Here is a 23,841-nt window from a genome sequence, read left to right as displayed (position 1 = left end):
TAAGAACAGTTTGTACCACTTTGTACATTTTATATCAAAGTTGTACATAATGTATCACCAATTTACCGAGAATGCACGGCTCCTGTCTGAAGCTGCCTCTGCAGTCCATATCAGCCTGCCGCTGGGTTGCCAGCAGTTACAGCACAGTGCAGGCAGTCTGGAAGGATTTCCCAGCTCTTGCACAACAGATGAGAGCAGCATCCTAAGATGGCACGTACACTGGCGCTGAGCGAAAGAAGTTCACTGGGATGCTGAACAGACTGGCCAGCACAGGCTTTGTTACGGACCTAGCCACCATGAGAGATGTGCTTCAGGAACTTAAAAGCCTTTTACTGAAACTGCAAGTGAGTACCTATTCATCTTTTGTACAGTAAAACTTTGGTTCTATGGTGGTTTAACAAAGCTATAGATTGTAGCGTGCATTTATGGTTAGATTGATACTTCATGTCACACAAATCTAACAATCTCCTGAGGCTGTTAAAGATTTTCCGTTCTTGGAAACTGCAAGAGGATCAAAGTGGTAAGACCTTAAGAAGATTGATAGTTGCAAGCCAAACATATCTAGCACCTTCAGCCGAGTGTGAACGAGGGTTTTCCACCATGAATTATACAGCCAGTAAGACAAAAATTTGCCTTAGGATCAGAAGTCTCTCAGCTGTCTTGTTTGTTGACATTAATCCACCCCCACTGGAGATGTTCGACCCTAAGCCTTTTGTGCTGTCCTGGCTTAAAGAGTGGCACTGTCCATCTACTGTAAAGATGGCAGGAAAGGAAGCAAAGAATAAGAGAGAAGACAGACCACTGTGGTCCATTATATGTTGATGTTAGTTAGACAATTCTCCTTTAAAGGTCTTGACTACAGTACCTGGGTGGGGAACATTGGTCCAGGAGGGCCATTGTCCTGCAGAGTTTAGCTACAACCCTGTGTGTGTTTGATTGGGGTTGGAACTAAACTCTGCAGGAGAGTGGCCCTCCAGGACCAACGTTCCCCACCCCTGATTTTTGTATATTTTCTGATATATATATAAATATATATAATATTCTTTTTTTTCTTCTCATTTTAATTTTGAGTTAAGGCAAATAAATAAATATGTGCCTGGTCACCTAACATGTTGATTTTGAATAATGTGGTTACTATTGGATTATTGACATTTTAATGGCTTTTAATCACGTTAGAATATCTTAAGTTTTTTTTAAACGTGTCCCTCAAGACTTGATGGTTGCTCTGTCAATTCTTCGTCATCAGTTAGGAACCTAGGTGTGCTATTTGATCGCAATCTTTCCTTAGAAAGCCACGTTTCTAGCATTTGTAAAACTGCATTTTTCCATCTCAAAAATAAATCTAAATTACGGCCTATGCTCTCAATGTCAAATGCAGAAATGTTAATACTCTATCCCAAAATGAAAATGTTGTCATTATTCACTTTACCCCCATGTCGTTCCGAACCTGTAAACGCTTTGTTCATCTTTGGAACACAATTAAAGATATTTTGGATGAAAACCAGGAGGCTTGTGACTGTCCCATAGACTGACAAATGTTAAGGTCTAGGAAAATATGAAAGACATCGTCAGAATAGTCCATCTGCCATCAGTGATTCGACCGTAAAGTTATGAAGTGACGAGACGAAGAAAACAAAAATAACGACTCTCCTCTGTGCCTCTCCAAATCAGCGTAGCACCATTTTGGCAAATCTGAGCTGTACGCAGACGGCATATGCACTTCTTTATCAGCCGAACCACAAGAATTAGTTTTTTGCATGTATTTACACTTTGGTTTGAAAGCAAACAACGCATCAGCGCAGTGTGGAGTGTACGCCATCTGCATACAGCTCAGATTTGCAAAAATGGCTCTACTCTGATCTGGAGAGATATTTTTCATCCAAAATACCTTAAATTGTGTTCCGAAGACGAACAAAGCTTTTACAGGTTTGGATCGACATGGGGTTAGAAATTAATGATACATTTTTCATTTCGGTGTGGAGTATCCCTTTAAACAAGTTCTCCTATGACATTCATCTATGAAACCCTTTTTGCTTTTAACTTAAACCTGTTTACTTTTCTAGTAAAACCCCCACCTATACTATTCTTCTATATAAGTATCTGTCTTCATCTATACACAACGTCTATACTCTCTTACTTCTGCAGTATTCTGACCTTGAGAAGGCCATTAACACCTTGGTCACAAACTTCCATGCTGCTTCTTCTGATAATCGGCCTACACTGAAGGCAGATGAGTTCAAGAGCCTCCTCTCCTCCCAGCTGCCAACTTTAATCAAGGTAAAACCCATGCTGCTATTAATTCCAACAGATTCCAATGACTCAAAACAGTTATTACTCATTTCCTGTGATTGTTCTAAGCTTTATTATTGTTAAAGCGTAACAACTGTTCATAATTTCAGTGGGAGATAATGTGAAATATGTGAAAGTGATAACCTTATAGAAACAATGATGTAAATGTTTTTGCTTTGTTTTAAGGCCTGTGTGTTACTCTGGTGGTGTTTTGTCTTTGTTTGGGAAATACAGGGCACTGTGTCTTTGTTATTACTGGCCTACTTTAAACTTTAAAGCCAGCACGCTGTTGCAATTTTTATTGTTAGCATCGGTTTATTTAACTAATTTCAGTAGTATTAACAGGTTTTATGTCATATACAAACAGGAACTTTATATGATTTGGTGTTAAATATATATATATATATATATCGTCCTCTATTGCCCGTCATTTTGTCGCTACAGTATATTTATTATGGAAAAGTTTTGGCAACCACGACTGCCGTTATTTTTTTTTTACTATAATTAAACTTCTTTCAGTCTGAAGGACTGGTTGGTTTCACAGAGAATGTTTCCCAGAGTTTTTGGCCTTAGATAGAGGTGTGGTCTGATTACACAGATCAGTTTGAGCTCAGGTTGAGCCAGAGAACAACACGAGGTGTGGCTCCAATGAAGGAGTGAAATGATGGCTACTGTTGATCTGAAGGATACATCATCTCTCCTGCAGTCAGGCCGACTCGCTCTTCAGTTAAAGTCGGTATAATGTTATGGCAGGCCTTCTACAGTTTGAGGGAGAACCTCTGACATAGTAGATTTTGTTTTTCTTTTAGCTAAATGAAGGTCTGGTGCTTTGAGATATATGATACTGTGACATTTGAACAATACTTCAGTGATCCATACTTCAGTTCTGATGTAATTCTGCTCACAGTTCATGTTGTAACAAAATAGTAAAAAACCGTACAGAATGTATAGACTTAGAGAAAAAGTATCTTAGCAAGATAAATAAATAAATACAATTAATTAATTAATTAAAAGACTCCTAAAACTATATTTATTATGAAGCCATAGAGACCAACACATGAGGGCGACAAAGTGCTAGTTTTCAAATGCAAAAGTTGAAAACCTTTGTGAAATGGGTTAAATGTTGACAGAATACATGAACACCAGTTTCTCTCTCTCTCTCTCTCTCTCTCTCTCTCTCTCTCTCTCTCTCTCTCTCTCTCTCTCTCTCTCTTTTTTTTCTCTAGTCGGATAATTTCGGAGATGCGATGAAGCAAATGGGTGTGAAAGATGGGGAAGGCATCAGCTTCAAACACTTCTGGAGCCTGATGCAGAATTTGGCCACAAACCAGCATGGTCTGCTGAGCAACGAGAAGCTGTCTAAATGCACCTGCCTTTTACTATGAGTCATGGGCTTCAACTGCATCTGCCACAAAGATCTGGTCTCTCTGCATCTCTGCATTTATCCAGAACCTCTCATCTCCAAACAAAACACTAACTTTTCTTTCTAAGCATTCCAATAAATTAAATTTAATTAAAAACAAAATATAAATATAAATTTAAATGTAAATCTTAATGCACAGACCAGTTAACTACTTCATATTCCATAACTGAAGTCCAATTTGTTTTCAGTTGCAAATGGAGTTTAAGCTTCCCACAAGTGCATTTAACAAGTGTTTCTTAGTCAATAATAAATAAATTAAATAAATAAGTTAAATCTTTCCTTTTTTTGTTATAAACATTACATTTAAACTTACTGCCATAATACTCTAAGTTTGTGACATTTCAAGACATAGATATGTTCTGAGTGATTTTATGCAAACAAAAACAATATTTTTTATTTATATTTTGTAATACTGTTAAAAATTTATAACACCCTAAAATATTGTCTAATAAAAGTCATATAAAAAAAAAACATCCCTTGTTGATTTTTAAAAAAAATCAAAATGTATAATTCTCACAATGTATAATTATCAAAAAAGAATCAGAATTACAATCAACTGCAATCTTCATTTAGAATCAGCTGTCACATTAAATCTGCCTTATAAATATGTAAAGGTAATTTCTGACAAAAATAAAAATCTAAATTCGGTAACTATAGAGAATATTATATCTTAAATGTTAATTATTACATCTATAACTATATGGCAATAGTCTTAGTTCTTATTCTTAAGAACAATGCTGAATAAGGTTGCAGATTTTGTTGTAGTTTATTATTAATATTATTTTTGCAGAGTAGGATTTCATGAGAACTGCCTTCACCACAAAGTGTTGGTAACCACACAGACAACATACACCAAGTCTAAATGCATTCCTATCCTCTTGCATTGTCCCTTTTTGCTGTAAAGCCAGTTCCACACTTATAGATCTGAAAATTAATCGAATTGGAATATACTTTTTTGCAACTGTTGTAAAATTTGCATTTAGACATCCAGCTAAGTTTGCAGATGAACAGACCAATGCTTCTACTGTGGAACACAAGTTTGCCGCAACAAATTTTCACAGTTGGTGTAGGCACTCACCACAATGTTCAAAATAACCCCACAGAATTAACACTTCATAGACTGTTTGTCTTGTTGAATGAACCCTTACTTTTGCATGCAATTTTTTTTTTTCTTGCACAATACAATGAAAATTACCCATATATGGTCTTAAATCTGCACTTACATTTTAAGTTATGCATTTTCAAAGTAAACACCCTACAATAAATATATCGCCCAACAACTATTATTTTTACTGAACGATATTCATTGATTTTGGTCAAATATAAAAGTATTGCCAGTTTCAAGTGCAATCCATGCAATTATTTCAAACCTTTAAAATGGGGGAAGCTCTTTATCCTATCATCTGCTGTTGAATAAGGTACAAACTTTTGTTCATGTAGCAGTAGGCCTACTTTTAAATGAAAAAAGTGCACAATACACTACTTTTGAATGCTTTATTAGTTTTGTGCAGCATAATGCGATTAATCGCAATAAAAAATGTTAATCATTGCCCAGCACTAATATATTTATTTATTTATTTATGTATGTATTTATTTATATACACTGAAATAATTATAAACACAACATGCCTTTCAACAACAAAAGATCTAAGACTTTTTCTATATACACAAAAAGCCTATTTCTCTCAAATATTGTTTACAAATCTGTCTAAATGTGTGTTAATGAGCACTTTTCCTTTTGCCTAATCCATTCACCTCACAAGTGTGGCATATCAAGATGTTGATTAGACAGCATGATTATTGCACAGTTGTGGGTGACATGTCTGGTGAGTATGCTGGCCATGCAAGAACTGGGATGTTTTCAGCTTCCAGGAATTGTGTACGTATCCTTGCAACATGGGGCCGTGCATTATCATGCTGCAACATGAGGTGATGGTCGTGGATGAATGGCACAAGAATAGGCCTCGGGATCTCGTCACGGTATCTCTGTGCATTCAAAATGCCATCAATACAATTCATTCCTGTGTTCATTGTCCATAACATGTGCCTGCCATACCATAACCCCACCACCACCATGGGCCACTTGATCCACAACGTTGACATCAGCAAACCACTCACCCACATGTACCATACACGTTGTCTGCAATCTGCCCTGTATAGTGAATACCGGGATTCATCCATGAAGAGAACTCCTCTCCAAAGTGCCAGACACCATCGAATGTGAGCATTTTCCAACTGAAGTCGGTTAGGATGACCAACTGCAGTCAGGTCGAGACCCAGTTGAGGACGGTGAACATGCAGATGAATTTCCCAGAAATTCTTTGGTTATGCAAACCGATTGTTACAGCAGCTGTCCAGGTGGCTGGTCTCAGACGATCTTGGAGGTGAAGATGCTCAATGTGGTTGTCCTGGGCTAGTGTGGTTACACGTGGTCAGTGGTTGTGAGGCTGGTTGGATGAACTGCCAAATTCTGCAGTGCTGCAGTGCTTATTCCAACCTCTCTCACCACCATGGGCAAGACCAAAGGAAGTCAGAGACAAGATTGTAGATCTGCACAAGGCTTGAATGGGCTACAAGATGAGATGAGACAACTGTTGGTGCAATTATGAAAATGAAAATGGAAGTAAAACAAAACGACTATAAATCAGCCTTGGTCTGGAGCTTGTTAATGATCTTAAGGCAGTTGGGACCACAGTCACCAAGCAAAACATTGGTAACACACTACTCAGCAATGGACTGAAATCCTGCAGCACCTGCAAGGTCCTCTTGCTCAAGAAGGCTCATGTACATGACCGTTCAAAAATTTCTCCTAAGGGTACAGGATGACTTCACCACATTGAGGGACAAATGGATGGTGTCCATGTAATGTAAAATCTTTGATGAGGACCTCCTTCCCTCAGCCATGAACACTGAACATGGGTCAGTTTGAGCTGCCAAATTACAGCCAAGAAACCTTAAGGATTTATAGAGGATCTGTAAAGAGGAGTGGATCAAAATCCCACCTGAGATCTGTGCAAAAACGTGAAAATTACTGCCAAATGTGTCTCAGTGGGTCCTGCACACTGTAGTGAGTGGCCACAGAATCCAGTTCTGGTGGGCCCCAAGCAGGCTCTGGTAATGGAACAGAAGTAGACTCTCTCTGAGGACGGAGACCATTGAGGTGGTCCCTCCTTGGGTTGCAGAGTCCGTGTCCTACAGTCGGTACTTCACTGGTCCAAGGAAGGATGAGGTGTTGTGTCCTTTTCTAAATCAGTGCTTTTTGAACCTCTCAGTCAGGGGACTGAAGTTTAGCACGCCTGCACAGGCCAAGTCTGAGGACTGGTGTGTCACGATCTATCAAAAGATGCACTTATCTCCATCCTTCTTCATCAGAAGTTCCTGAGGTTTGCTTTTGGGGGCAAAAGCCTACCAATACGGATCTTCCACTGGCCTTGCACTCTCACCCCACACTTTCACGACTCAACCACATTGACGATTGGCTAATATCAGCTCAATCTGAGCAAATGACGGTTCGGCACCGAGGTGTCGTTCTCGCTCACATGAAAGAGCTGGGGTTAAGACTTAACGCCAAGGAAAGTGTGCTTTCTCCGCTTCAGAACCACTTATCTGGGCATGGTGTGGGATTTGACCACAATGCAGGCATGTATGTCACCTGCTCGGATCGAGTCTATCCTCACTGCAGTCGCGAGAGTGAGAGAAGGCCGGTCACTCACTGTCAAGCAGTCACGGAGATTGCTGGGTCTGATGGCAGCTGCGTCTAACGTGAATACTATTGGCCTGCTGTACATGAGACCCCTACAGTGGTGGCTCAAGACCAAGGAGTTCTCCTTGAGGGGAAACCCACTTCGCATGCTAAAGGTTACGCAGCGCTGCATATGTGCCTTGAATATGTGGAGGAAGCCTTGGTTCTTGTCTCGGGGCCCGGTGCTGGGAGATCCTTGTCGCCGCGGCATGCTAGCGACGGACGCGTCCCTTACCGGCTGGGGTGCGGTCATGACTGGCCACCCTGCCCGCAGTCTGTGGAGTGGTTACATCTGACATGGCACATCAACTGCATGGAGATGCTGCCCATGCTTCGTGCACTTCATTATTTTCTCCCAGACCTAAGAGGTCACCATGTGTTGGTGCGCACCGACAACACAGCGGTGGTCTCTTACATCAACCACCAAGGAGGTCTGCACTCACGCCATTTATACAACTAGCGTACCAGATCCTTGTGTGGGCCCAGGATGAATTCCTCTCGCTCAGATCAGTTCACATTCCTGGGATTCTTAATATAGTAGCAGGTATACTGTTGAGGCAGGGGCCGAGGCCCAGGGAATGGCAGCTTCACACCGAGGTGATGAAGCAGAGTTGGAGAGGTTGGCCAGACTCGGGTGGATCTGTTTGTGACTACAGAGACATCGCACTGTCCCCTCTGGCTTCCTCTGACTCATCCAGCTCCACTGGGGCTGGACGCCATGGTACAGGCGAGGCTTCATCTGTACATTTTTCCCCTGATTGTCTGCTCTCTGGAGTTCTGGAGAGAGTCCGCCGCGACGGAGTCCGGCTGCTGTTAGTAGCCCCGTTCTGGCCGGGCCGGGAATGGTTCCTAGGCCTGATTTCTCTTTCTGACGGCACTCCATGGGAGGTTCCCGTCAGTAGAGATCTCCTCTCGCAGGCGTAGGGTGCGCCCCCGCATGGAGCTAAGAGGCTGTAGGTGTGGTCTCTGAGGAGGCACAACTCTTAGCTTCCGGTCTCTCAACCGAGGTTGTAAGACCGTTCTCCAATCCAGAGCTCCCTCAACGAGGAAACTTTATGCCTTGAAGTGGAAGCTTTTCACTTCTTGGTGCGGAGACTGCCAGCTCGACCCAGTTAACTGCCCGGATGGTACAGTGCTGGAGTTCTTGCAGGCTCTCAGCAGGGTTGACCCACTCCACCCTGAAGGTCTACGTGGCGGCCATGGTGTGGTACCATGCCCCTCTGTGGCCAGTCAGTGAGCAGAAACCCTCTGGTTACATGTTTCCTCCATGGTGCACTAAGGCCTCCGGCCAGAAGAAGCTTATGCTAAGCAGTGATCAGGATGCTATACTAAGCCTCGAGTCCTCTGATCTCCCTTCTCCTGGGGGTCAAGACTCACTCCTTCTGAAGTTTGGCCATTGGATAAGTTGTCCCCGATTTCTGTCAGGCTCCTTCTCCTTCTCTTGCCTTAGCTGTGCTCTTCCACACTAGGCAGAGATTTGAAAGTCTGGCGGCGTGGGCATTTTCCTTCCCCAAACGTTCCTGAAGAGGATCCTCTAAGGTTACGTAAGTAACCCTGGTTCCTCGAAGGAACGAGATGTTGCATCGCAGTGCCACACTTCCGGCACTCTGGCTGGCGCTTGCTTCATCCTTTGAGGCTGATTACCGGCTTCGCCGCTCATGCTTTTATGCTTCCTGGTCTCTTACGTCACCTGCCTATGACGTCTCGCCCTTCCTTTGGACTGATTATACACGATATTCAGAGACATCACACTGGACGCGTTCCCCAAACGTTCTCGATGCAGCGTCTCGTTCCTTCGCGGGACCAGGGTTACATACGTAACCTTAGACGTTTTTTTTTTTTTTTTTTTTACAATGAATAAAAATAAACCTGGAGCACAGCACAAAAATGAAATGAAACTCAGCGTATAGCCCATTTTCCTTACAAAGGTAAGGAAATTAATTATGTGATGTTGGGTCTCTGCAGAAATGATAATAAAAGCCATAGCATGCCTTCCTTTTTTATTGGGCTGACATCAACTAAATCCATTTAAGGTTTTAACAAAAGTCAGAGAGGTGAAGAACCTTGTTCTCTTTCATCTTACAACTCTGAGCATGGGTAACCACAGAGGCGTGAAACACTTAGGGGGAATTTTCAACCACATCACCAGCAACGATATTTCCTGTCACCAAAACAAAAAGGACATATACTGTAGGCTACATTCACACAGTAGCAGAATATGGTTTTCAGTCCTGTATTTGAGTCCTTAATACGGTTACGTTCACACACAGTATGGTTATTGGTGATAGTAACCATTGTATTCTGTAACCCAACTCACATCTGTAATTTTTCAGGACTCACAGTCACATTCTCAGCACAACCTGTGCTATGTGAATGAAACCGGTCTGGACAGCTAGTTGTCAGTCACATCATACAGTGTGAGAGAACTGCTCTATGCTGCATGAATGCATGTCAACCATGTGTTGTGGGTTTTCATGTGTGATTTCAGTAATTTGCATCGATGGAGATATGGGCTTCATGTGAAGCTTTAGATCTAGTAATTGTTCTTCAGATATAAAAGGTATTTTCAGTTTCGGCTTGTTAGGCATGTTGTTTTGATAAAATGTATTAAGACTTTTCAGTTTTATGGACGTCCTCATCTTGGATATTACTTTGGTCATTGTTGCTATGGTTACTGGTTATGAATACAGTCTTGACTTCCATTGCACATACAGACTGTATTCGAAATGCTACTGTAAGCTGCTGTGTGAGTGGGACATTTTGAGACTTCTGTAAGTAAATGTGGTTGTCAATCCCAGCTGACAGTGTGAACGCAGCCATACAGAGTGCAATGACACTTACTCATCTCAAAAACTTACTCATGGTTTGTTATTTTTATTATGCTTTAATTTTATTTGCCTTTACTTCTTAAACTACAAACATAAAAATGGCTTTGTAAATGGACACCATACACTAAAAAAACAGTAAACCACTGCTAGTAGTGAATGGATCCTGGACGAGCCTCCATTTCATTTAGAGCCCAATTCAGTGATTTAATTGTATACATCATTGTCTTCAACCATGCTTCAGAAGAACCAGGGTGAACTCTAAACAGTATTTTTTTATTTATTTTTTTTTGCACTTGAAGGGCAATTCAAGAAGGGGTCACCATTTTTTGGGGCATTAAAAAAAAAAGGGAACATCTGAATCCCTTCGTGAACGACCACTATACAAGATCATTATCGAATGGTACATGAAATGGTCACTATAAAGATGTATTTTGATTATTTATGGTCATGTGACCCAAGATAGAGTCCTCATGATTCATTTTAAAGCTAGACAAAGGGAGAGTTCAAGTTAACATATAAACAATACAGTTCAAATGTTCGATTCAAGTGTTTTATCATGATGTATTGCACACTTTTTTGTCATGCATAACAAATGAATTTTTTTAGTAAAGAAATGTGTTTAATAGTAGGTATGTTAAATGTGACTACCTGGGGGGTGCAAAGAAAGCAAGTTTTATAAAGTTGAGAGCAGAGAGGGAACACACAGACAAATATAATTTATTTTGAAAAATTCTTTCAATTCAAGTTTATTTGTATAGCGCTTTTTACGATACAAATCATTGCAAAGCAACTTTACAGAAAATTAAGTTTCTGCATATTTAGTAGTAGCTTATAAGTGTGACTGACAGTTTATGTGCGTATGATTTTCAGAAAAATTAATACAAGGCATGGTATACCAGACAATGAACATTATTAACACCAATTATTATATGATGCAATCACATTTGTAGCAATAATTGTTAGTTCTGTATGTTGATTCAGGATTAGAATCATCTGAGGTCATCTGGGTGTTGACATCATCTCTTTTCAGGTGTTCTGGATCCAGACTAAAGCTTGTGTACATCCTCGTTAACACGGGATGTAAATAACAATCAATGAAAACAAATAGAGACATAATTAGCATAGCTGCTGTTCCAACAAAGTAAAATTAATTAGTTTAACCCAAACTAAAGAATAAAAATGGGCATTTGATCAGATACAACTGCAGTCACAAATGATCATATGCACTATTTAAATGCTAGGCGAAAGAGATGTGTTTTTAACCTAGATTTAAACAGAGGGAATGTGTCTGAACCCCTATAACTATTTCAGAGTTTGGGAGCCAAATGCAAAAAAGCTCTTCCTCCTATAGTAGACTTTGCTATCCTAGTTAGGTATGCAGGAGTTAACCCATTAGGGCCTTATAGGTTAGTAATAATAATTTGTAACTGATACAGAAACTTAATAGGTAGCCAGTTCAGAGACTGAAAAATTGGGGTAATATGATCATATTTTCTTGACCTGGTAAGGACTCTAGCCACTGCATTTTGGACTACCTGTAGCTTGTTTATTGAAGATGCAGGACAACCACCTAGAAGTGCATTACAATTGTCCAGTCTAGAGGTCATTAAAGTTTAGCAAGGTAGTCTTCAGAACCTTTAATAATTACATTTTAGGGGACCCCCCCCAAGAGTCCTAAGTCATTTCGAATCCTGCTGCGACATACATGCAGTACCGGCGCTGCCTATACGCAGACTACGCAGTTTACGTAGGGCACCCACTCCCAAGGGGGCACCATCCCAGTTGCTCAGAAAAAAACAAAAACGTTCGTTTTTGTATGTATGTTAACATATACGTATACATAAATAAGCATGTAACCATGAAGATATAAATATAATTATATATATATATATATATATATATATATATATATATATATATATATATATATATATATATACATATACATATATATATATATATATGTGTATATATATATATATATATATATATATATATATATATATATATATATATATATATATATAAAAGTTTCAAGGTGAAGACAGTAGACAGGCGAAGAACACGTGATGCGCCATTCCCGCATCCTCGCTGTCACCTCATATTTGCGGCTGTCTGCAAATGATCATAACTGATGGATAACTTTGCCCCGGAAAAGACAACAGTAGTCCGGTGCCGAAAAAAAAAAAAAAAAAAAGCCCAGATGAGGCCTGTGCATCTCTTTTAGGTAAGCCTACTTTCATAATCCTTTTAAACTTTTTTGGATTTTGATAACATTGAGGTAATAACGTATTAACGCATCTTCCTTAATATATAGCTACTCTGAGTTTCCATGTTCTGAAAATGAACCATAATTTTACTACAAAAAAAAAAAACATATATATATATATATATATATATATATATATATATATTACAAAAATATACATAAATTACAAATGCCTGCAAAGGGCACCAAAGACATGATAATTACTGTTGTAACAGGATGATCAAATCCTTGTTAAATATTCACCAAAAATGTAATTAGAATATCCATTTGGCCACCTTTTTGCGGTAGAAATGCTAGCCTCTATAATTTCTTCAACAAAAGCATGTGAACATCACAACCCTTACAAAAACTAATCTTTGTTTTATTGAAGTAAAATTTTCTTGTGTGTCATTTCTGAATGCCTGAAACTAGAAAATCAATCAGACAACAGTATTTAGGTTGTTTACTTTTGTATTTTATTAAAGTTCTATTTTGACCCCTTTAGTAGGTGATGTTTTTTTTATCACCATTTGGCCAGCAGTGGCCTTGCATACATTAACATCGTCAGTGTCCTTGTCATGGGACACTGCACTTATTCACAAAAGTATATATATATATATATATATATATATATATATATATATATATGTATATATTAGGGGTGTAACGATACGCGTATTCGTATTGAACCGTTCGGTACGAGGCTTTCGGTTCGGTACGCGGTACGCATTATGTACCGAACGGTTCGTTGGACTAATTAATTAAATTTGGAAAATAAAAAAGGTGTGTGAAATATAATGTTATGCGTTCAACAAGGTAGCCCAATAACCCAAACGACGTAACAGGCAATGCCCCTGACACCCCCGAAGAAAAAAAAACACCAACTTATATGTTTATGTTAGGCTACTCAGTCAGGCGCTCGCTCACTCAGTACACGCTGAAGGCTCGGTACCACGGAGCCCCGCACGTCACCTGTAGGAGAGAAAAAACATCAATCCGTGGCGACGGTTTTGCAATCCGTCCCCTCAGTTTATAAACCGTGCTCATGAATTAATAAACTGTTCACTCGGTTTAACAAATCGTACCCAGGATTAACAAACCGTGCCCACGAATTCCCAGTCCGTGCGTTTAGATTGTGTAAACCGTACCCTCGGTTTTTGAATCCGTACCCACGAATTCATAATCCGTGCGCACGCTTTCGCAATCCGTTCCCTCGGATTTGAAAACTGACACGCATTTTACACTTAACAGTGAAACATGCATCTAACTCCGGCAGGTGGGGTGAGGTGGGTGGAGCTTAGTATAATAAAATCACAAAAATAAGTCTTCATGTTAAGAAAGAATTGTACACAAGCATTTCCAAAACTGTCCAAAGGTTATTTAAAAATAAAGCAATTCACAAATTATTTTATGACAAATATTTTTACTGTCTTGTACTCATTTATTTAGCCTACAAATTAAAATTATAAAAAATAACTTTATTTTTATTTGTATCATTATTATATATTATTAAACAGGTTATGCATAAGAATCTTTTATCCAAAATAACTTACAAAAGAGGAAAAAATTACTCCAGAGTCAGTCACAATGCCAGGTTTATTGCACAATAATAATCAAGTGCTATTATAGATTATCAGCAATTGAACAAGATTTTAATGCGCATCTTTCTTATTAAATCTTTGTATTCCACCTCGTACTACACTTGATAGAGAATCACTTAAGACACTTTGCTGTAAACCTATTCCACATAATAATATTCAATAAAACTGTATGTTAACACGTAGGAGTTTGCTGCATGAATCCGTGAGTACGGTTTACAAATCCGAGGGAACGGATTGCGAAAGCGTGCGCACGGATTATGAATTCGTGGGTACGGATTCAAAAACCGAGGGTACGGTTTACAAAATCTAAGTGCACGGATTGGAAATTCGTGGGCACGATTTGTTAATCCGTGGGCACGATTTGTTAAATCGAGTGAACAGTTTATGAATTCGTGAGTACGGTTTATAAACTGAGGGGACGGATTGCAAAACCGTCGCCACGGATTGCTTTTTTTTCTCCTACAGGTGACGTCCCGGGCTCCGTATACGGACATCACCGCAGCGAATGGTGCATTTACGTTATAGCCGCGGATATGAGACCTTACTCTGTAGTGGAAAACGCAGGTTTTAAGAACATGCTTAATGTAATTGAGCCCCATTACAATATTCCTTCACGAGCCCATTTCAGACAGACCGTAATTCCTGCTTTGTTCCAAAAAACATAAGCCCAAATAGAGAACCAATTGAGTAAAAACACACTAAATATAAAGAGTTATAGAGTTCCATATAAAAAGAGTTACATCTTTGTATTTGTTCATAACCACTACAACAATATTACATTTAATTTTTTAAAAAAAAAATTATAAGGAGCTATTTTTGTTTTATACAGTATGCTGCTAAGAAAACACCATAGAAGATGGGTAAAGAATAGCTCCATCATTGTTCAATGTAAAAAAAAACACATACTTTGTTAGTTTTAATAAATAAAAAAAATCAAGGAAATTTATCTGCCAATTTTTTCTTTTTGCTGTATCTAAAACGTACCGAACCGTACCGAACCGAACCGTGACATCAGTGTATTGAACCGAACCGAACCGTGAATTTTGTGAACCGTTACACCCCTAGTATATATATATATATATATATATATATATATATATATATATATATATAGCATTTGCTTTAAAGCCCTACTCTGCTGTTCTGACATGCGTTTTTCTGAGCACACTTAAAGCGCGCACACGAAAATGAAAAACCCGTCAAACTGTGCCTGATTACTGAAGTAAATTATGTTTTGTGTTAATACTGTCAAAACACACAAGGTTTATGTATAGCCTCATTTGGTTATGTCAAAAATTTAAGTTAACAACTGAAATTGACGGATGCATGTCTGTATATTAGATGCGTGCAGGTCTTAAATGGACAGTAGGCTCCATGCTGTCAACTTTATTTATTTATTTTAAAATTTATTTATTTCACCCTAAAACATTTTTGCCATATCACCCACCCAAACAACAATACACCCTACCTATCTCCTCCAACCATCACCCACCAAACCCCAATGGTCCGCAATTGTGCCCTCGTAACGCCATTTCGCCCCTGCCCCTGCCCCTCCAGAGGTCTGTGCACAATTTTTCTAAGCATTTTTACTAATTTATCAGAATCAGTGTATCTCCTGCGTTGCATCAAGCCACTCTTACAATAGATGTCACTGTTTAGATTAATGCATGGCTCGTATAAAATTATAAGGTAAATATTCCCTCACAAATATATCTCTCAATGAGTAAAGCTGTCTGTGTCTATATAAATATTGACATTGCCAAATAACAATATTATTTTCTAATTAATATTTAAATTATTATTTGTATATGTGGCGAGTGGGGCGGGGCCGAGAGGCGTGGGAACGAGGAGTGAGGCCAGGTGTAGTGATTGAAGATGAGCTACACCTGCTCCCCACCGCGAGTATCGAGTCCCACGTCGGAGATGGAAGGATATAAAACTGGAGCGACGACCGTGAAGGACGAGAGAGGACCAGGCCTGGACAATATTTTATGTTTGCTTTTTATTTTGTGCGCACCAGTCGTCCGTGAGGGGCTGGTGTGCTGTTTTGTGTTTATTTTTCAATTATTAAAATGTTTTGATTGTCCGCCGGTTCCCGCCTCCTTCTTCCTGATGTATATGGAGTTTCAATATCGTTACAGTATACTAAAAATGTCCCTGGTTTAATAAGGTCCTCCTGTAAAACAGTAGCAGTGGCTTGGCTGGGCTTTCCGATTATTTTTGCTTAAAAAGATACAATCTGATCCTGTTTACATGAAATAAGCCTGCCAATGAGTAGGTTTGCGTTTACGGACATGTTGATCATATATCAAATATTCAACTGTAAAATCCAGATAACTAAGAATGAAGAACAGGCCCCTGCTATGAATGTTTATTTTTAAAACAGTTATTCACATGATCTACAACATTTCACAGCAAAGATATGGTCAGAGGAAGGGTAGTGCTAACCCAGCATTAAAAAAAAAAAAAAGCAGCATTGCAAACATAGGCCCACAAAAATCTTATTTTAGAAGATTTGTCATAGCCACGTCATGTCATATAATTTGTGCCACAGACTTTTAACACCGACAGTCACACAACCATCATATGAAATGTAAGGTTAAAAAGCCGGAATTTTTCATGGGTCATTTTTTTATAATCAATCTTTGAATTAAATGGTAAGAATATTTTAAGATGTTAAATATATATAATGGTAAGAACATATTATGATGTTAAATGTGTGTGTGTGTGTGTGTGTGTGTGTGTATTTGTGTATATATAAGTATATTTCATACTTTTTACCCATTTTAAAAGTTTGTTTGTTAAAAATATATTGCTTCTATTGTAAATTTTATGAGGAAGTTATTGTTATAATACAAAGTTATTATTACTATAATGTAAAATTGTCTCCAATGATATGACAGAAATGTTCTTATTTCACTACAGATCATGGGGTTAGATGGGGATTTACCTTCTTGTTTTCTGGGCATTGCTTCTCATGCCCATGTCTGTACAAGTTGATATAGGTGCATCAAAAGAGTGTTAAGGAAACCTTTGTTCCAGGACACAATCTTGCCGGAGAAGGATTTTATGTTATGACCATGCACTGAAAAGGATCTTATGGGATCACCATGTAAAAAATTGGATTTAGGCAATTTAAAATGTTCACTTTTAAATAAAAAAAAAAAGACAGAGAGAGAAAAAATTATTTACTGAATTATCTGCCAAATCCTCTCATCAGAAACAACAAAGTGCAGATGTGCATACAGATCTAAGTAAGACATTAATTTCACAGTATAAAGAGTTACAATGATTTTAATGGGAGTTTATGAGAGTATCTGAACTCTGAATGAACTACACTGAATGAAAACGTTCTTTGATAATGTAAATGTTCTTTGCCCTCTGTAAAAAGAAAGTGTTATAATTAGTAACTTAAAAATATTGTCATAATTCACATTAAATACAAAGTCAGTCATATTAAAATATTTTATGGGATGACAACCATTTCTGGTACTTTAGTATAAAGACAGGGTTTTATATGTAGTTAATAGGTTACACTATTAGTCTACTTTGCGCATCACCCATTATAGATCAAATAGCATAATCTATAAAGGTTCTAAACAAATTTACTTACACAAATTTGAGAATCAAGATATTTCAGAATTATTTTTTTTCAGTTAAAAATATTTCTGTGCACTGTACTGTATTGAAATGTGTGAGTGTGGGGGGGGGGTTGTTTGTTCCATCCTGTCTTGTTTATGTTTATGTCATGAGTGCAGATATATGCATTAAATTAAACTTAAAGTAAATAAATTCAGTGTGCAATAATTACAATTGATTCCGTCAATATTTGTAAGCAAAGTCAGTTTAATGACCTGATCTTGCTCTTATGCATTAGTAATGTCAGAAAATTATTTTCTGGGGCCACGAATATATGGATTTGATATGATTTTACATTGAATGTCGGCTGAACAGATTATTTGATTGTAATACCTCAAAAACTGCCTACCACCCTTTTCTGGACCCACACCAATTTGCCTACCGTACCAATAGAAGCACAGAGGATGCATTATGCACAGTGCTGCATTGTGTACTCACACACTTGGTTGTTTGTTGACTTCAGCTCAGCATTTAACACTGTCATTCCCTCCAAGCTGACCACACACTTTGGAAACCTGGCCATTAACAGCTCCATCTGCAACTGGATTATGGACTTTCTGACCAACAGACCTTAGCATGTTAGGTTAGGCCACACCTGCTCCACCATTATCACACTAAACACCGGCGTACCACAGGGCTGTGTGCTTAGCCCATTCCTCTACTTACACTCATGACTGCAAGCCTGTGCATGGATCCAACTCCATCATCAAGTTTGCAGATGACACCACAGTGATTGGCCTCATCTGTGACAATGATGAGACTGCCTACAGGGAGGAGGTACAGCGCCTGGCCGCATGATCTGACAACAACCTGCTCCTTAACACCAGCAAGACAAAGAAGCTCAATGTGCACTTTGAAAGGAAGCATGCATGACCCGATCCACATTAACGGGATGGTTGTCGAACATGTCTCCAGCTTCAAGTTCCTGGGAACCACCATCTCGGAGGACCTGTCCTGTACTACAAAAACCTCCAGCCTGGTCAAGAAGGCTCACCGGCGCCTCTTCTTTCTCAGGACACTGAAGAAGAACTAGCTGTCTTCAGCCATCCTGGTGAACTATTACCGGTGTGCAATCGAAAGCATCCTGACCAGTTGCATCACAGTCTGGTATGGGAACTGCTCAGTTGCTGACTGCAAGGCACTGCAGAGGGTGGTGAAAACCGGCCAACACATCACAGGGACACCACTTCCTTCTGTTGAGAACATACATAGAAAATGTTGTCTGCATCGAGCTTGCAGCATTCCTAAAGACTCCTCTCACCTTGAACATGAACTTCTTCTGGAGGTGCTTCAGAAGCCTCCGCACAAGGACCAGCAGTTTCAGGAAAGGCTTTTTCCCTACAGCTGTCTACTTACTGAATTCTGCCCTCTGGCTGAATGATCCATTTGCATCTGGAATACTTTATATTTTCTATGCACTTTTTTTACTGTCCATTGCACTAGTTTAAATGATGTTTATATAGGTAGCACTTTATTTTACAGTACGTGTACTAACATGTACTTATAGTGTACTTACAGTGTATTTATCTAAGAAAGTTCTGGTAACACAAGGTAACTGCATTTCGTTGCCTTGTACCTTACATGTGGAATGGCAATATAGTTGAATCTAATCTAATCTAATCTAATTATTTATATACATATCCTTTTTAATCATTTTGCTACAGTATCTAAAAATACCATAAATGGGTAGCTGTGGGTCACAGTTAAAAGTTGACAAGCCAGCTAGGAGGATAAAATGTTAATTGTTAACAGATTTAATTCAATTCAATTCAAGTTTATTTTTATAGTGCATTTTACGATACAAATCATTACAAAGCAACTTTATAGAAAATTACGATTCTACAATATTTAGTAGTAGCTTATAAGTGGTGACTGTCAGTTAGTGTGCATATGACAAGTTTTTTTAGAAAAATGTATACAAGATGTAGTCGGCCAGATGATTGAATGATGATGAACCAGATGATGAACATTATTAACAGCAATTATTATATGATGCAATCACACTTGTAGTAATATTTGTTAGTTCTGTTTTTTTTTTTTTTTTTTTTTTTTTTAGGGGGTCAACATCATCTCTTCTCAGGTGTTCTGGATCCAGACTGGAGATTGTGTAAATCATGGTTACCTCCAGTTGGCAAAACAGAGAAACAAATAGAGACATCATTAGCATAGCTGCTGTTCTAACAAATTAAAATTAATTAGTTTAAAGAAGCTGTATGTAAGAAATCTATTTCAATTAATCATAAAATGGCCCTGATGTGTCACTAGACATTAAGAAATCATGTTCATTTCAAATACTTATATCACTGACAACAGTAGTCCGGCCAGGATATTGTCATTTAAAAAGTGGACTTGCAGCCCTCAACTGATGTTGATGTTGTCTTTTTGTGTTTTGGCCTGACGCGCCTCCCTCCACCTATCTACCAATCACGAAGTCAGTAGTGTTTCGCGATCCGTGTTTCCAGCTTTGCTGTAACCTACCCTAACTTCAGTCGGATAAAAATGTCAAATGTTACTAAATCAAAAAGACCTCGTTATAATTCAGAAATTCGTCGTGACAAAGTCCGAAATAAAACCAGAATTTGTATTGGAGATGCTTTTGAAAGATGGAGACGGCTAAAAATGCAGAAGAATTTTAACATAGATGCCAACGTTGCTAATTATCTCCTGGACAGGTAAGATTCATCTATGCTTGGCTAACTTGTACTTGATGTCAATGGACATTTTATATATTCATGACAGTCGAACAAAGTTATGCATGTTTGTGCAAAGTAACATAACGTTAGCTCACATGGACGTATGCTAACATTAGCCATGCATTACAGGAGCCCGTTTCTCTGTCATTATGCTGAGACGCTGAGGAAAACAACATTAGCACGCCCATTATGGCAATTGGAAACGTAATTGAGACAGTAGCCTAATGTTACCTCAGAAAAAATGATTTGTCATTTGTTCTTCACGTATATCGTGGACTAAGTTACACATGCTGCAAGTTGACCTGTATGACCATTGCTAATGTAATTTAGTTAGTCTAACAATATTTACGATTACGATCTTTACGATTATACTGTCACATACGAGCATACATCTTTACGATTATACTGTCACATACGCGCATAAATCTTTACGATTATACTGTCACATACGAGCATAAATCTTTACGATTATATTTAACTAATGATAATTAGTACATTTTTCAAATACATAATTACTTATCAAAATATCTCTCATGAAGCATAAACATAATTAACAGAAAAAAAAAACTTACTGTGTACGTCTGTTTGTCACTTGCCATTGGAAGCTCATTGAAGCAGCCTACGTTTCTGCTGAATCCTGCAGCTCATCTGGCAACCTCGAGTCAGGGGCTTGGGGGAAGGGATACACCGCTCTACAGTATTATTATAGTGATTGCGGTACCAGTTTAGGCCACAATCCTACATACGGCTCCTTTAAGTTTTAAGATAAAATAAAGAATAAGAATGCACATTTTATCAGATTCAACTATACTCACAATTTCAAGATACATTATTCAAATGCTTGGCGAAAGAGATGGGTTTTTAAGAGAGAGTGTGTCTGAACCCCAAACATTATCAGGAAGGCTATTCCAGAGTTTGGGAGCCAAATGCGAAAAAGCTCTACCACCTTTAGTGGACTTTGCTATCCTAGGAACTACCAAAAGTCCAGCGTTTTGTGACCTAAGGGAATGTGATGGATTGTAACATGGAATAAGGCTAGTTAGTTACGCAGGAGCTGAACCACTTAGGGCCTTATACGTAAGTAATGATCATTTTTAATTGATGCGGAACTTAATAGGTAGCCAGTGCAGAGACTGTACAATTGGGGTAATATGATCATATTTTCTTAACCTTGTAAGGACTCTAGCTGCTGCATTTTGGATTACCTGTAGCTTGTTTATTGAAGATGCAGGACAACCACCAAGAAGTGCATAACAATAGTCCAGTCTAGAGGTCATGAATGCATGAACTAGCTTTTCTGCATCAGAAACAGGAAACGTTTCGTAGATTGGCAATGTTTCTAAGATGGAAGAAGGCAGTTTTTGTAACATGGGAAATATGGTTTTCAAAAGACAAATTGCGGTCTAATATAACACCCACATTTTTGACTGTAGAGGAAGTAACAGTACATCTGTCTGGTTGCAAATTGTAGTCTACTAGATTCTGTGTACTGTTTTTTTTGGTCGAATAATTAATATCTCTCTCTCAAATTATTGATCATCCAATGTTTTAAATTTTTAACACACTCTATTAGCTTAGATAATTTAGAAGTTTCATCTGGTCTCGTTGAGATGTATAGCTGAGTTTAATCAGCATAACAGTGGAAACTAATCCTGTATTTTCTAATAATATTACCGGGGGGCAACATGAATATATGAATGCAGCTCGAACGTGTCCTCACCTGCAATCAAAGGTAGACATACATCCACCATTAAAGCAATTAACAGTGAGTAAAACAATGGTAATGTGTGTGTGAATAGAGTATTAGCAATGCAGCGTGGTTAGCAACAACCACGCTGCTGATGCTAATGGGCTATAAACTAATAGCTGACTCAGGAGCTCAAAATAAACTAGTAAATAAACTAGTGATAACGAGGCACTTCTACAACAAAAACATACGATAGAGGATATATTCACATGTTATAGAAATGGAAATAATGGTGTATAAAATAGATTTTTAACATAAAAAATAGTAGATAAAAAGAGTATAGTGAAGAGCTCATACTCAGTACACGGCAACAACAATCAGGAAGTCTTCAAACAGAAGATTTATTCACACATTGGTAAGCATCTAAATTAATAGACATGGGAATAGTGAAACATGAAAATATCAAGGTTCAGAATTCCACTATTGTCAATGGTACAATACAGCCCTCACTGCCTATGGTTATACATAAGACTCTGGATGCAAATGTTGTATTTCTTGTTTGCTTGTTTTCCTAGGGAGTGTGTATGCCTCATCAGTCAGCAGCAATGGTATGTAAGTGTAAAGCCTGCAAGCCATTGTCTAAGCTAGCTGGAAGCCTCTGCAAGATTATATTTTACCTTTATATTTTAACATAGCTGTTAAAGATCTCTGCTTTGAATGTAAGATGCAAGAACCTGAAAATCCTGTCAAGGAGAGCACACCGGTGAAGCCACCTTACCAACTAAGAAATTCTGATACTAAAACTGAAACAATATTCCTGAACCTGCCTACAATTCTCTGAATTCTCCAGATGTTCAGTGAGTAGTGATGGAGTAAGTAGTGAATACCAGATATGCCATGTCCTCTTCTCATGCTGCTGAGACCAAACATTGAATCTGACTTTGATACTTAGAGGGCCAGCATTGATTATTGACCAGTCTCTCCCTAACCCAAATAATTCTTGGCAGTCTGCAGATGTTGTCAGGCATGTTGGTCTGTATACTTTGACAACACAGTGCCTTGAACTTTTGGAATTTGTGTATGGTTCAGGAGAAGATGGAGTTGAGCTGCTAGTGAAAGTCAAGTGCTCTGCTGAACTAGGGGTGGGGAATTTCATCTACTTGAATTGTCTCCAAGTGATGTTATATGCCACAGTCACATGAGGTGGTGTTACAGAAACTGAATGGAATCATTTTACGAATGAAAAACATCTTGGATTACAATCATGCTTCTGTCCCAGTAAAATTCCGGACAATGACTCATCAATACCCTGTATCTGATGAACCCACTGACAAAGTGCAAAAGCATCCAAAGTCAAAAGCCAAAAGTCAGCTAATCCTAAAAGCAATACTGATAAGTCTGAAGTAGATGCACTTAAGAAGTCATCGAAAAACCTTCAAGCCCAGAATTCTATGAAAAGATTGACCCTGTTGGAAAAGAGAAGACTAGTCCTAATTAGAACCTCATCCACAGTGTTGCCAACGGGAAAGCCAGTGTTGAAAAAAACAAAAACTTGACACCCTGAAAGTGTGCAACCTCAGAGCCAAAGATCTGTATGGAGATGCATATAGTCAAACATATTGCATCGAAATAGTCATATATAGCAGGTAAGGGAAGCTTGAGGAGCTATTACTAGGCTCTGCTAAATGATT

The 23,841-nt window shown here is 38.6% G+C and overlaps 1 protein-coding gene across 1 annotated transcript; it reads left to right on the top strand.

Moving 5' to 3' along the window:
- The first annotated feature begins 215 nt into the window (after window positions 1-215).
- On the top strand, window positions 216-4,008 carry LOC127935584 (protein S100-A14-like). The gene is made up of 3 exons (XM_052533587.1): window positions 216-344; window positions 2,146-2,277; window positions 3,516-4,008. The coding sequence occupies exons 1-3, from the start codon at window positions 249-251 to the stop codon at window positions 3,672-3,674; spliced, it is 387 nt and encodes a 128-aa protein (XP_052389547.1). The 5' UTR covers window positions 216-248; the 3' UTR covers window positions 3,675-4,008.
- Window positions 4,009-23,841: the final 19,833 nt, after the last annotated feature.

This window comes from Carassius gibelio, chromosome A19 (assembly GCF_023724105.1).
Source record: "Carassius gibelio isolate Cgi1373 ecotype wild population from Czech Republic chromosome A19, carGib1.2-hapl.c, whole genome shotgun sequence".
NCBI classification, from domain to species: Eukaryota; Metazoa; Chordata; class Actinopteri; order Cypriniformes; family Cyprinidae; genus Carassius; species Carassius gibelio.
This window is presented reverse-complemented; position numbering and strand designations above follow the sequence as displayed.

Excerpts from the sequence above, each read along its gene's own strand:
- LOC127935584 (XM_052533587.1), top strand. The coding sequence starts at position 249 with ATGCTGAACAGACTGGCCAGCACAGGCTTTGTTACGGACCTAGCCACC. Across the intron at positions 345-2,145 it reads GCCTTTTACTGAAACTGCAA|TATTCTGACCTTGAGAAGGC; the intron begins GTGAGTACCTAT and ends TTACTTCTGCAG. Across the intron at positions 2,278-3,515 it reads AGCTGCCAACTTTAATCAAG|TCGGATAATTTCGGAGATGC; the intron begins GTAAAACCCATG and ends TTTTTTCTCTAG.